The sequence below is a fragment of the Molossus molossus genome, unplaced genomic scaffold (assembly GCF_014108415.1).
Source record: "Molossus molossus isolate mMolMol1 unplaced genomic scaffold, mMolMol1.p scaffold_m16_p_8, whole genome shotgun sequence".
In the NCBI taxonomy this organism is placed as follows: Eukaryota; Metazoa; Chordata; class Mammalia; order Chiroptera; family Molossidae; genus Molossus; species Molossus molossus.
The window spans coordinates 100,991,000-101,006,185 of NW_023425402.1; the positions used below are offsets into that span (position 1 = coordinate 100,991,000).

Here is a 15,186-nt window from a genome sequence, read left to right on the forward strand (position 1 = left end):
CTGCTTCCATGAAGATAACGTTATGAAAATCAAGAACTCCTGTACCAGAGTGTTGAGCCCATAGCGAATGGACAGGCACTTTCTTGTCCACAGGCTTACCTGGTCATGCACAGTCCCCAGGTCCAACGCCACCTGGGCTAACTGAAGGGAGAGTTCCGCAGGTAATACCGTGTACAGACCCAGGTACTTGCTCTTCTGCTCTTCAGCTACCTTCTCGATGTTCTGTCGGTGATTTGTGGCTTCCGTTAGGAGAATCTAAAGAAAAGATCAAAACCAGAAATGTCTGGTAGCCTAAGGAAATGTTCGTGGGTACAGACACAAGACAAGTTGCTGTCCACTAAAACATGATTAAGTGTGGAGTTACAGAAACACCTTAAGAAAAACAAAACTTCTCTTAAGTCTCTGACTCAGAAACATGTCCACTCTATACAGAAAAAACAAAAAACCCATGAAATACTAAGAGCCTTTTATATAACACATTTCTGAAAATGTTTAATTCAATGTGTCACTGAATATAAACAAATGTGTCAGATTAAAATCAGGGCAATTTTGAAAAAAATGATGGGTATAGGGAATGAGGAGAGTTTTGCACCTGAAGTTCTTCAAGTTGAGCGTCTACTTCAATGGTTGGGTTCTCCAAACGTTCCTTTGTTTCCTGAACCCAGGATTTCACAGAATTGATTTGCGTCTCCACCAGCTCCCGGTCCTTCAGCTCCTGCCTCACCGCCTTCCCAGAGCTCCTCACTTTCTCCTGCATGCTTCAGACAGACGGGGAGGGAGAAGGGAAGTGGAGGTGAGAGGAACTCCCTCAAATATATTATCGAAAACAGACATTTTAAAAAAGTGAAATCTCATATCTTTTTTTTTTCACAAGTAAATAACTTCCTCAAATCTGTCAGATAATTTTCAGCAAGACTTAAGTTTAGGTCAAGTATAACAGAAGATACATCAGATGAATTGAATGATTTATCCCTAGAAAGTTGAGAATTGACACACTCCATGCCACTACACTGCAATGATTTTTCCTAGGTAAACTAAACCCAGACATTGTTTATTTCCCCTCTGGAAATCTACTTAAGTGGTGCAAAATCATCAGCCTTTAAAAGTAATGGGCAATGTGTAATTGGAATATTTGTGGCTATTGGAAATCAGTCGTTGAAGTCAAGCTTTGGAAATTTTACAGTTACTAATGTTTAACACCCAAATTGTAAGTCTTCCTTTGAATTGACATATGTTTGGTTAAAGAGTTTAAATAAGTGGAGTCCAATTATCCTGAATTTATCTACAACTGAAGAGGGGGATATAGGATATGCATGAATACTATTAGTTAATATGGCAGTTAAATTATCTATTGACATTTCTTTTCCAGCCCAATAAGTGGATCAGGCTGGATATATATCATCAAGTTTAACTTCCTCTATCTACTAAGTTCTCAATGTCTTATTTACCTGGACTTTGGTATCATCCTTGTTCCAATCTCTCTGTCATCCAATTTAGTCAATGAGTTATCAAGCTTTTTCTAAATTAGGTTCTGAGGAGCTCTCTATTAATTGTTTAACTTTCCAGCTTTGTTTCTTATAAACAGCTGCATCCCCAACCGTTGCCTGCAAATGACATGCATACTTCCAAGGTCTCTTACACGCTACTGCCCTGTCTGAGAAACTCCCTCTCCCCTGGCTGCATAGCACAGACCTGTTCGGTGTTGAGCTGAAATACCCCTTGGGAAGGGGAGCCTCCCTGGACTGCTCTCCTGGGTGAGTTGCCTCTGTTTTGTGCTCCTGTCTCCCCCTCTTCATGCTTTCCCCAAACGGCTCTGTGGTTGCCCATTGCTCCTGCTCCACTGTGCACGGCATGAACATACAGACGGAGTCCGTCCGGTTCATCCCCGTATTTCTAACCACTACTAGATATGTTTGCCAGACAAATCAGGGAAGCGCTAAGAAAACTGAAAAGCGGGGATGATGGGAACAGATCCCCCCGTTGTTAGGTGGCATGACGGCGCACCCCCAGACTCTAAAACCACACTTATCCCTTTGGGTCATGGCCACGTTCAGTAACAGAGCGAGAGGTGTACAATTACCTCAGGCAGCGGTCTTGCATGGCTGTGATCTCCCGCACGATGGGCGGCTCTTCCCCCGGCGGTGGGGCGGCCCCCTCGGGGAGCATGCTCAGCACCTGCTGTCTCAGCATGCCTAAGGCCGACTGCTGCTGCTCCAGCTCCAGGGCGAAGGTGTCATGAAGTTCCAGCACGGTCAAGAGTTCTGCTTGGGAGGCTTTCTCTGCTGAACTTCCTGGTAATTTATCCTGCAGCTGATCAATCGTTTCTGTGGCTTTTTTAACCTGATGAAAAATGTGTAATATACACTGAGAAACTCAAAAAAAAAAACAAACAAAAAACCCTGAAGAAATGGGGCAATTGCAATAAATGCCACATTTGACACTCATGCATCAGAGCTCGTTCAAGATGATGGTGTGGACTCTACATCTCAGGAAGCTAAAACCTGAACAATCTTCTTAGTGCGAAAGACCAGCTTGAGAATTCTGGGTGTAAGCTTTAAGCTCAAAAGAACATCAGGGCAATCTGAGACTGCATGAGAAAGAAAAACTTTGGTTGTTTTTGAAACTAAAAGACAAATGAACAACTCTAATATTTAAGTTAACCCAAACTATAAAAGAAGTTGTGGCTTAAAACATTAAATCCTAGTTAAAAGATGAAAGCGCCCAGCCGGTGTGGCTCAGTGGTTGAGCATCGACCTTGCATGAAGAGGTCGCTGGTTTGATTCCCAGTCAGGGCACATGCCCAGGTTATGGGCCAGATCCCCAGTGGGGGGCATGCAGGAGGCGGCCAATTGATGTTCTCTCTCATCGATGTTTCTATCTCTCTCTACTTCTCCCTTCCTCTCTCTCTCAAAAATATCAATAAAGAAAAAAAAATTAAAAAAAAAAAAAAGATGAAAGCAATTAGTATAGGACTTGGGTAATGTGTTAAATTTCTGCTCTGTTCCATGGCAAAGAAAGAGTATTTTATGATTTTTCAGGGCCAGGAAGAAAGTCCATGCAGAATCTAGCAGATGGAGGGAAGCAGGCTTTAGTTTAACTTCTTGGTTTTCTTATTAAAATAATCGGACCCTGACTTGGGACTAAATTACACATTGTGTATTGTACATTGTTTCACGATTTGGTTTGTATGCCATTGGGATACAGATTTAAAAAGAGTTTTACTTTCATAAAGCCAATTAAAAAAAAAAAGAGCAAAATACCGCTTTTCAAAACACATGCTCATCAGAGAGGAAACAATAATTTGAGCCCATCAATAAAGGAAATTACCTTATTGTTAAAATTCTTCCACTCATCTACTGCATCTTCCAGAATCTTCTCCTGGTCCTGGGCCACAGCCCGGAGACGTGCCCAGCGCTGCCAGACTGTGGTCATCCACCTGCCTATGGTCGCTTTGCTCGCGTCATTTCCGGTGTCTTCCAGGTGTGAAGCTTTTCCCTCCAGGGCCACAATCTTCTCATGGAAAGAGTGGACCTCGGACGCTAAAGCCTAAGGTTGGGGAGGAGAAGGCGGGTTGAGGCAAACATTTCTTTCAAGTTCTATGGATTTGAGGAAAGCCCAAAATGACCCGCAAAAGGAAATGTTCCAACATATATTCTTTTTCTTCTGGTAACTCTCACTTGTATGCGGAATTCTGAATTGAGTTAGGCTTGGATTTCTTTTAAAGAGGTAAGGGCAACATTTATTTATTGAAAACGAAAGAGGATGTGCTACTTGAGATGAAATTCTCCTGTTTCTAACAAGTAGCAAAAATGTAAGGGAACTGAATTTAGCATTTAGGGATGTTGTATTCTACCTTTTATAGTTACGATATGTGCAGGCAGCTCAGCTGCTAATTTTTAAATTGTATTTAAATTAATCTACGTTATCCCCAGAAAGTATGCACCGGAATTCATTGTGTCACACTTTATCAGAAGAATTGCTCTGTCTCTTTAAACCTAGCTATTCATTTCCAATGGAAAGTCTAAAAAAGTGACAGCATTTAACTGAGTTAAAACTATGATGAAACATGGTTAATGTATCCAGTTTTAAAAACTTATCTGTATTGTTGAATGTATTACAGGTGTCCCCCCATTTTTCCCCACTGACCCCCTACTACCGGCTCCCGCCCCCCTCCTGCCTTCCCCACACAACTGTCTGTGTCCATTGGTTATGGGTATACGCATAGAAGTTCTTTGGTTTATCTTTCCTGCCCTCACCCGTTCCTCCTTCTCTTTGAGTTTCGCCTTTTCATATTTAAGGAACCCAGGTGGAAATGAAGATTGACTGACCTGCTTCTGGAAGTGTTGCATTACAGAGACCTATTACAAACACAATGAAAGGACATTAAAAATAACAAAACTAACCTTGTGTTCTGATAATTTTTCTTCTGCTTCATGACTGGAAGAAGTCTTCAATAAAGAAAATTCAGACAATTTCTTTTCTGCATCATTCATCAATTCGATCACCTCTTCCCTTGCTTTCTGGTAATCCTGCCACTGAGCTGCACATCTTGAAAAAGCCCAACAAAAGTCAATGAGCAACAGCACATCACAATCACACTTTCCTCTGCAGAGCTCTGCCGTCAATACGTCGAATGGTACTCAACAGAGAACAATGAATTTACGTGTGGCTGTACATCATTAGAATATTCCTGTTTTCTGTGTGGAAATGCATTTGGAAACACATCCTCTTTCGCTAGAATAAAGAGATGAAAACAATACCTCTGCAAGAGCTCTAGTTGGGCGCGCGAGTCCTGGATGATCCGCTGGCTCCTCTCCTCCAGGGAACTTATGTTCTGTGCTAGGTCCTCTTTCCCAGGTGGCGTGGTGAGTGGGTCCAGGTTGGCTGCCAGGCGCTGGAGCTCCTCCAGGTCCCTCTGGAACTGACCCTCTGCAGCGAAAAACTCCGTGTGGCTTCGGAGACTGTCCTCCGCACTCTCCACATCCAGGCCGCTGCCTGCTGGCTGCACCATTCCGCGGGCGTCCTCAAGCCAGTCGCTGGCTGCTTGAAACACTTGGTAGTACCTTTGACATTGACTGTATATTTGAGTCAGCACAGCCTGCAACATAGTCATTACAAACAACCAACCCTCAATCACAGTGTGTTTGCAGGAAACAGATTAATTTTTTCATTTCTTTTCCAGTCTTCCGTCACATGTACATGTATAAGTGAACTGAACAGTGGGTAGAGTTTTTTTGGTGGAATCCGTTATTATCTGTAATGATCCTTCCTCTAATCTTGCTGTTAGATTTATTATTACGTACAGTGAGATAAGTAAGCAAGGACAGGTACGAAATAGAAATGTATATTGATATCTTGACTAGTTCTGACACTTTCTCTCATTTACGTCTATCTATCTATCTATCTATCTATCTATCTATCTATCTATCTATCTATCTATCTATCATGCCTAGTAATATGTGGCAGACTGAATATTTTCCAAAGAGAAATAATGCCTCAATGGTTAGAAATGCAATAACGCTGGGGGAATGTACACCAGGTCAATCACCGTGGAAAACGGCGTGAACGTTCTTCAGGAAATTAACTACGGCGCCATGCGATCCAGCCATCCCACTTCCGGGTCCTTATCCAAAGGCAACCAAGTCATTATCTTAAAGAGACATCTGCTCCCACGTTCTATGCCTGCTCTCACTTCTTTGTCATCCCCAAGTCAAGTCATGATGAATAGTCGTCTGGCTTCTGTGGAACGGCAGGGAAGCAAGGGAAGATAAGGCATTCTTCCCTGAGAAAGGGGTGCAAAGACAGGGGCAGCGGATGGGAGACCCCAGAAAAAGTCATGGTTCAGCGTCAGGGTTGGGGCTGCAGCATCCATCGGCCTCTCTCCATCTGGAGGTTCTTGGCCGGCGCTAATCTTAGAAATGCCAGGTTTCACAATGTTTAAAAAAGGCATCGCTAATTATTCATTGCTAATGAGCTTATTTTATTATTAATGTGCGCACCATGGTATTAATTCTATGATGCTATCATTTATTACCTCTTGTAAAGGCGAGAGGTAGCGGAGGAGACTGTATTATAACTAAAGGGAGGTCAACATGGAAATCACATGAAATGAATACCACGTCCGTAAACAATGAAACGTTCTTTTAAGTCACGTTTGGAGATGATTCTATGTAGTATCATAAAATAAATATTTCAGGACGCAATTCTAATAAAAACAAAACCCAAACAAAGAAAAGTCTCATCCATGTCTACAAATGAGCCTAGTGGAGGAGACACGCGGAGCCCTATGGTACCCACCTGTCTGGTGCGTAAAGCTTCCTGAACGTCCCCGTCCAGCTCCGCGAGCTCGGCAAGCGTGTGCTCTAAGTCGGCGGAAATCAGCTCCTTGGCTTTCGTGAATTTCTCCTTCTCCTTGGTGCTCAGGGCATTCAGGATCCTCAGGCTGGACTGGACCTCTTCCTGGTGGATTTGGACCTTTCTGATCTCCTCCTGGATGGCCCGGAGGTTCAGGTCCAGGCGCACCGGCCCGCTGAGCTCTGCCTTCACACTCCGCAGCCAGTCCAAGGAGCGGCTCAGCTCGGTCTGGAAGTCGATGCTCTGCACCATGCGGCCCTCACACTCCGTCACCGTGGCGCCAACGGCGCAAGTCAGCAGTTTCAACTCCTCCTGCCAGGACTGGATCTGATGCTTGGCTTTCTCATAGGCCGAGGGGTGAAGGTGTGGGACAAGGTCTTCAAGATGCATGGTCACTCGCTTCAGCAGAATGCCCGAGTCCTGAAGGCTCCCCGCCAGGGCGTGGTACAGCTTCAGCTTCTCCTCGGCGGGAAGCGTCTCCTCGTTCACGCTGGACTGCTCCGCTTTCGCAGCCTCCAGCTGTCTCTGCAGCTGGTGGCACAGCTTCTCGTGCTCTTGGTAAGCACAGGTGGTGTCTTCTAACAAGCCAACCCTCTGTTCTGCTTGTCGCTTCAGCCTGTGGTACAAGGTGACGAGCGGCAGCATCCTGTCCGGCTGCCACGGCTGCCCCGTGCTGCGAAAACTTTCCTTCTTCTGGTTCAGCTCATCCACTGCTTCCCCGAGGCCAGCCACCTGGCCCAGAAGAGCCCTGCAACTGTCCTGAAGACGCTGAGCCTCCTCAGCCGCCAGGGCGGTGGGGACCGGGCTCATCTTTGAGAACTGGTCTTCAAGCTCACCCAGAGACTGGCTGGTCAGCTCAATCAAGGAAGCGTATTCCTTCCGGGCGAGAATTGCTTCTTGGACCTTATAGAACTTGTCCTTAGCCAAGGCGACGATGACATTGAATTGCAGGGGCAGAGCGTTCAGCTTTTCGCCGAGGTAGGAATGGTCGACTTCGTTCAGCGACGGCAGCATGGCCTGCCCAGCCCTCTGCAGCGAGAGGAGGAGATTTTCGTACTCTGGAGTTTGCTCAAGGATGCGCTGGTATTTGGCCAGCTGTGTTTGGAGCTCTGGACTCTCGTTCATTAGGTTGATTTCGGGGAACGTAACGATATCTGCTTGTTTCAGCCAGTGACAAGCTTTATCAAAATCTTCCTTAAAATGCTTCCTGGAAACCAGACTTTTCTCCAGTTCCTGGAGCCGGTGGCCGCAGCTCTGCAGGACGGTGTCGTAGACGCTCTGCAGTTCCTGGAGTCTTCCCAGCACCTCGCTCTTTTCCTGCTCCGCGGCGCCTCTCATGAGGTCCCGGCCCTGGGCCCAGAGTCCCGTGACTTCGCTGTGGTAGGTCTTGAGGCTGGCCTGAGCACTCCTACACGTTTTAATCTGCTTGCTCACGTCGTCCGGTAACAGGCAGATGTGCTCACGGAACAGGATCTTCCGCTCGTGCTGCTGGATCTGGCTGGTGGCCTGGAACACCGCCATGAGGAACTGGGTCTTCTCGGACAGCGTCTTGTTCAAGTACTTTCGCCTCTGGCCCACTAAGTCGCTGAGACAACTCACGTGCCTCTGTGCGTCGGACAGCGCCTTCTGGATTAACTGCCGCTCGTTGAGGCCGAGGTCGGCCATCACTCTGTCCGCGTCCTTTGTGAGGGCCTTCAGGAGCATCTGTTTGGCCTCCAGTTCACTGCAGATGGCGAGGTGGTCCATGAGAAGGTTCTGAGCCATATCGGGCGGGGGGCTCTGCTTGAGGGCCTCAGCGATGTTGGGTTGCTGCTCCTCTGCCCACTCCATCAGCTCCTGAAACCTGGCCCGCACCACGTTCAGCTCCTCCAGATTGGTGACCGAGACTTGGATTTTCCTCTGAACAAGGTCTTCCAGCTGAAACCAACGCTGTTCAAGGTGACTCGTCTGTTCTTTGACCAAATCTCTGTCATCCAAATTCAGATGCTCTGTCATTCTCTGCTTTTTCTCTTTCAGGTCTTCCAGAGCCTGCTTCCTCTCCTGCAGCGTCAGCGCTAGATTCTTCAGAGCTTCCAGATGGACAGCTGTGCTCTCCGCGTCAGATCTGCAGACACGAAAGACAAAGCAAATTAGCCAGCTCAGTATCTATTTGTTCAGTCCATGTTGCATGTCACCATTTTCTTTTATTTTTATATGTTTTTTTCACCATTTTCTTTTTTTATATGTTTTTATTTATTCGTTTAGAGACAGAGGAAGGGAGAGAGAAATAGAAGCATCGATGTAAGAGAAATAGTAGCATGGGTGTAAGATACACGGATGGGCTGCCTCCTGCACGCCCCCTGCTGGGGATCGAGCCCACAACCCAGGCATGTGCCCTGACCAGGAACCGAACTGGGACCTCTCAGTCCATGGGACAGTGCTTTCACCATTTTCTTTAAGAGGGTGTTCTTAAGAGTTTACTGACCCGGGTGCTATATTTATTATGGAATATAACGGCCCATATTTTTTATATCAGATGCTGAGCCAGAACGAATTGCCTCAATACCTCTTTCCTATCTTCTGGCTCCTCCAGCCCTCCCAGCACATCTGATATGTACTTTAGCTTCTTCCTCTGGCCCTCACAGACACAGAAGGAGCTGCACACTAGCAAGGTCCCTGGAGGATTTGTATAAACACTACACACTGGGAAGCACTGGTCTACTCCATTCTTGGGAATGGCACTTAAAGAAATGAATAAGTGGCCCCCGATGTCTGTGCTTTTCTGCGAGAAGAAGCTCAAGCAAATAACATAGCGCTAGACAGGAAATCTGCAAGACGTGACCAAGGGCTCTCTAGCTACTCAGATATGTTTGGTTTATGATTAAAAATCTCTAAAATAGGTGTGAAATGCAAAGAATTCTCATCCTTTTGACCACAGGCAGATGAGAAAATGAAATCTTTCTCTTTCATTTACAAAACAATCAATTCGAAGTACATGGAACAGGCTTGGAAAGCAGAATGAGAGTTCTGTTTGGGGCATAACTAGGTTTGAGGTGCCTGCAGGCTGGTTGACGGAGGTGCCTATTGTAAGCCTTTGATATGGGTTCTTACTGATATTGACAGGATTTACTTCAAAGACCAGTAAAATGTTCAGCTTTAAGGAAAAGTTCTGCAAACAAACTAGAAAATAGTGCAATTTTCACAAAACAAAACAAAACAAAAAAACCCCACTTGATTCAATTCTACCTAGAATTATGTAAGTTTTATTTGATGCAAATTAATAAATTTGGGCCCAGGACATGCAAATTTCACTACATAGAGTGATCAGAAGTATAGAAAGATGTCCATATGAAGACCCAGTGTGTAGGGCTGGAGGAAGGGGATCCTTATTTTTCAAAGAAAAAGCCAAGAAGAGTTCAATCACTACAACATCACAAATAGCACATATTAATTTAATTTGGTTTGTCTGTTGATTTCTATAATACCACAAACAAATGCAAGACAAAACTTGACTGAATTACATTGAATTATTACTTTACAGAGTTGATAAGAAGACTATGGAATGTAAAGATTTATTTCATTAATAAAATAAATGAAATTGTACCATAACTGTTAATACTATAACCGGTATTACCATAGATGATAGCACCATAACTGGTAATTAAACAACAGTTGAAACAGTCTTGCAATATTCTTCGAGGTCCCAGAGAAAGATGGTGCTGTTTCCAAACATTTTCCCTTTTACTTACTGGTTATATTAACACCAAGCAAAAACAACCATGGCTCTGTATCCGTATGTCAACACGAGCCTCTGAATAATGTTTTGTCAAAATCAATAATTATAGACAATAGATGTTAGAAACAGAAGAAAGACCGTTTGCATTTTTATAGAAATTCAGCCATTTCTGGCTTAGTATTTTGGCAACTCACTGGAGAACTGCTGTTACCTGGCTAAGCTGTCCCATTCTGTAGTACATTTTTCCAAGAACACTTCAACGACACCCATACATTCATGGTAATCTCTCGTCCTCTGAAGATCCTCTTCCCTTTGCAAGCACAGGTTGTTAGACTGGAGGCACAGGTCTAGCCACTGGTCATTCAGATGACTTATTTCCTTGTGTTCAGGAGACTCCTGCTCTTTGGTTAACTGATCCACCTTTTCCGTAATAGCTGTCACGGATGCCTGCTTGCACTGTAGTTTCTTCACAAAATCCTAAAGGTAACAACAGTGACAAAATAAATAACGTGCCATACACTCCCCAATAAATATAGCATGAGGCATAGATGTAATACCTCTAACACTTTAAATAGCTAAAGCATGTCAATGAATGGGTCACACAGGACAAAGAGAAACTCGAAAGTATCATGCCTCTTCATGAACACACATTTCCAAGTGTATAAGAATTAAGGGATGACTGTGGTATTTTATTGTGTAATTTTCAACAGTATAGAGAAAAACTGAGAAATGTGAATGGCATTATATTCACTGAGGAAAAACGTTAATATTTTATCTTAAAGCATGGCCTTAATTTCCAATTTTCTAAAAGCTTTGGAAGTTCCTGCTTTTGAGGAAAAAAAGCAATCTCTTTGATGCCATCTTGTTTTTTCTGCATATGCAAACTGTATTTCAGTAGAAATGATAAATGAATTACTCTCACAGAAAAATAAACCTTAAGGTTTGTTAAAAATCTGGTACCACTTCCCGAGTCAAAATAATCTTCTATTAAACTATATGTAAATATGGAATAGCAATTATATCTCTATTATATTTAAATTAATTATATATTAATTAATGTCTATTTTATAGATTAAATGTCTATTTAATTGCATCGTACCCTTACGGTCCTGTGGCTCTAACAATGTCGTGATGAAAAGATGTTAAGTGATGAGGTTTGTGTGTGTTTAACGGCAGAGGCGTCTGGCTCTGTCAGCTAAACTATAGCTGCTTTGCTCAGGAACAAAGGGAGGCTGAGGGTCCTTTGATGCAAGTAGCCGATTAGAGCTCCAATATAGTATTTGAATGTTGACTTTTGTTTTTTCAATCATTACTTTTGTTTTTCAATTACAGTTGACATTCACTGTTATATGAGTTTCAGGTGTACAATATAGTGGTGAGACATTTCTATAACGTCTGAAGTGATCCCCCACGTGTGTAGTGTCACCTGACACCATGTTATTACAATGTTATTGACTCTATGTCCTATGCTGTACTTTACATGTTTGTTTACTCTCTGATCTGTCCTTTCCTGGCACCAAATGAACGTTGTTCTGATTCTGTTTGATTCCTTACATAGCTATGCTAATGTTTAAGGATCGATGGACACACACCACCTTGGTCTTCTCTGTCTGCCCTGGAGACCCACTAGCTCCTACCTTTACTTGGGAAGCCATGTTCTGTGCAATGTTGAGCTCCAGTTCCGCATGCCTCCGCTTCATATTCTGCAGTTGCTGATCAGCGTCCTGGAGGTAAATCCAAAGCTCGGCTTTCATGTGCTTGATCTCTTCCCAGCCCTGAGTTAAGTTCTGTGCCTGCTCAAGCCTTTGTTCGATCTTGTGAGAACACAGAGGCAAAAGTCAGTGGCAATAGATAGAAACATTTATGTCCAGTGAATCAGAGATGCAATTCTTCAGCCTGTACACACACACACACACACACACACACACACAGTGATAAATCTACAAAGAATTCTTTCTTTGCTTCAAGAAAAGTAGATAATTCTTTCTTTGCTTCAAGAAAAGTAGATTTTCACCCAGCTGGTGTGGTTCAGTGGTTGAGCATCAACCCATGCACCAGGAGGTTACCGGTTCGATTCCTAGTCAGGGCACATGCCCAGGATGTGGGCCCTATCCCCAGAAGGGGGTGTGCAGGAGGCGGCTAGTCAATGTTCTCTCTCATCAATGTTTCTATCTCTCTCTCCGTCTCCCTTCCTCCCTCTCTAAAATAATCAATAAAGAAAGAAAAGTAGATTTTCTTTTTATATTTAGGTTTTCCAAGAACTTCACATGTCTAAGACATGCCATATACTTTCAATCTGTGTTGTGAGACTTTAAGAAGTTTTAACAATTTACTAGGTCAAAAGTTGCCCTAATGGTTTTCCACATCTGATTAACTCGCGAATTTAGTCTTGGGGTTAACTAGAAAAGACTTCCATTGTTCTCTATTGTACATTTGTTGTTACTTCTTATAAAACACCGAGTCACTAATATTTTAAATATATTTTTAGATCTGCTTCACTGGTTCGTGACACCATATAATTTATTTTAATAAATCATTTCTGTAAAAATATAGGAATTATTGCATTTTCATAAGGATTTAAAGACAGATACAGTTTGATAATATAACATAAAAAGTGAAAAACCTACATTATTTGAAGACTTTTTTTTGCTTTGGGTGAATTTACTATTCTTCAAATATTTATCCAATTAAAAACCAAAGCAAAGTCTTATTTTTTTTTTCAAACCCAAGAGTATTAGAGTTTAAGGTGGCAGTGTGGCACACATGGCCCAGTGCTGCCCTCTGTCTGCTGTGGACAGGTACTGCTAACTCATCAGCATTTTCCATGATGCAGCTTTGGAATCCTCAACACCACAGTCATTGCCAGTGGAGTAGAGGCTCTTTGCCGTCCCTAACACAGAGCATGTGTTAGAAACCTCCTCTATACTAAGTATTGCCTAAAGAAAAAGATGAAAAGGAGAAAACAAAACAAACAAATGAGTGGAAAAATAGAAAAAAAGAATGGTAATTAAGGGGGAAAAAAAAGAGGAGGAAAGAAGTACTAATAATTAGCAGATCAATGGGACTAAATGTTGCAGTTCTAATTCAGTGGCTTCAGGAGCAGAGTGTGCTTACTTTCTGCGACTTAGTTGAAATTCAAATGTCTGTTTATTATAATCACGGTAGGAGCTTTACAGCCGGAATGGTTCAAGGATATATTTTCTTTAAATGTCACATCTAACATTCAAGCCAGAGAACAAATTAAAATAGTCAAATCTAGTGTTGCTTTTAAACATTTTACCATGTGCTCTGTTTGTTGAATATCTTTTGCTGTGGTTTTCACTGAAGAGTTGGACAAGTCGCACATGGAGCAGAGGAGATCTAAGTAGGTCCTCGCCTGCTTCTGCAAAGCCCTGAAGTGTTTGACCTTAAAAAAACACACTCGTCAGGATGGAAGAGACACGTGCTATATGTAGACAGCAAATCTTTGTAACGTTCTGTTGACATTTCAAAAAGAATTATGCTGCATTCAGTATTTACAACTCATGTTGTAAATGACATGTGTTAGTGACTCGCAGAAAGAATTAAAACACACAGGCAGGGACCCGTTGTCTGTCATTTTCTTCTCATTGTGATCAAGTCTGTACGGCCTGGGAAAAAGTAACACTCAAGAAATTTCTATAATTTTCCCCAATTCTCTGCTCACATTCTTACTCGTCTTCCATTTCAGAGAAAGAATCTTCACCCTACTCTGGCCTGTTCCTTAGCATGTTTTCACATGATCTGGAGACATAAAGGAAAAGGTCATGGTGCATTTGTGGGCTTCATTGGAGTTTAGTAAAAATGCAGGTGGCTGGGCTCTTGCTCTCTGCGGAAAGTCTGAGAAAGTCATTTCCGGGTGGATCGTTAATCCACATACATGAATGTGGAGAAATGTGTTTCTTTGAAGGTAGTCAGATATGTAGGCCCTGTTTTAGATAATAGGAATAAAGCCATACACAAAACAAAAGCTTTCTTCCCATAGAGCTTATATTCTTAGGAGAGGGACAGGCAGGGATGGGACAGGTGACCAGCTGTTGGCTACCTTGGGAGTCAAATGGCCTGAGGGAGGGTGGTGGGGGTAGAGGTTTGGGAAGTGGTTCTCACTTACTAATTTATTGATAAATTGGAAAGGTGGTATTGACTGCAAGCCGTATTGGATAATGTTGATGTACAGAAACATTAGGCGATTTTCCCAAATCATAGCCAATTACGAAGCCTAAGTTTTTCCTTAGCATCCTTTCCTCAGAATCATGTGGGTTGCAAAACACACCATTCTTGTGTGGACATCACAAATATAGGTCCATTTCCCATTAAGTCAAAAGTAGCACCTACATTTTTTATCCAGTGTAAAAACTGACAAGTATTTCACTTCTAATTAGTATCTTTATCATCAGTCACCCCATTATATATCCCTGACCCAGAGAAAGTTATCTGTCCCAAACAGCTTTTGAAAATGAGAAGAGAATAAGGAATCAGATTAATTTTATAGATATCTTTATATAATTTAATATATCATGAATTTATTCTTTAGAAAGAATAATGATTTAAGATTTATATAGTTGACCTGATTCTAAAAGCATTGGGAGCAGCTATAGCTTGTCAGTGACCAAACAGCAGCCAAAGATTTTTGCTGAATTTCAAGGGCACATTTGATAGGACCTCTTTCCATTCCCCCCCAATTCACACATCATGCCTTATAAAAACATATGGCATTCTTAACAGAACCGAGTCAGTGTGTCATTTGGGGGGCATATTGTCATTCTATGTGTACTGTGTACCAAGTGGGAGACATGGGGTGTACAATGCATCCTGGGGCCTGGCCAAGATGCCACCACAGCCCTTCAAAGCCTGGCCCAGTCTGACACCATCTGAAGTTGTCAGCAGGACAGTTTTCTAGTCACGTATCTGAACGAGCCAACGACTAGAGTCCCACTCAGACCTTCTTTCCACGGGCCCACCTCGGACAGATCGTCAATTCGGCCAAGTGAGTATCGCAATAAAGCGAACCACATGCATTGGTTTCCTGGCGCATATGCGAGTTTTGTTTACCCAGTACTGGAGTCTAACACGTGAGCAGTAGCATTATGTCTTTAAAA

General features: G+C 43.0%; 1 protein-coding gene and 1 long non-coding RNA gene across 2 annotated transcripts in view; one reads left to right on the forward strand and one right to left on the reverse strand.

Moving 5' to 3' along the window:
• Nucleotides 1–15,186, reverse strand: part of SYNE1 (spectrin repeat containing nuclear envelope protein 1) — a 409,429-nt gene that overhangs the window by 162,908 nt on the left and 231,335 nt on the right. The window contains exons 73-82 of the mRNA XM_036249358.1: nt 13,350–13,475; nt 11,707–11,883; nt 10,281–10,546; nt 6,298–8,458; nt 4,761–5,098; nt 4,404–4,548; nt 3,328–3,546; nt 2,081–2,340; nt 593–758; nt 100–255 (exon numbers count right to left, since the gene is read on the reverse strand). Coding sequence (XP_036105251.1) covers nt 100–255; nt 593–758; nt 2,081–2,340; nt 3,328–3,546; nt 4,404–4,548; nt 4,761–5,098; nt 6,298–8,458; nt 10,281–10,546; nt 11,707–11,883; nt 13,350–13,475 — 4,014 coding nt within the window. The remainder of the gene's footprint in view (nt 1–99; nt 256–592; nt 759–2,080; nt 2,341–3,327; nt 3,547–4,403; nt 4,549–4,760; nt 5,099–6,297; nt 8,459–10,280; nt 10,547–11,706; nt 11,884–13,349; nt 13,476–15,186) is intronic.
• On the forward strand, nt 10,457–13,493 carry LOC118621921. The gene is made up of 3 exons (XR_004957844.1): nt 10,457–10,552; nt 11,628–11,799; nt 13,397–13,493. It is a non-coding gene; the product is annotated as an uncharacterized LOC118621921 (long non-coding RNA).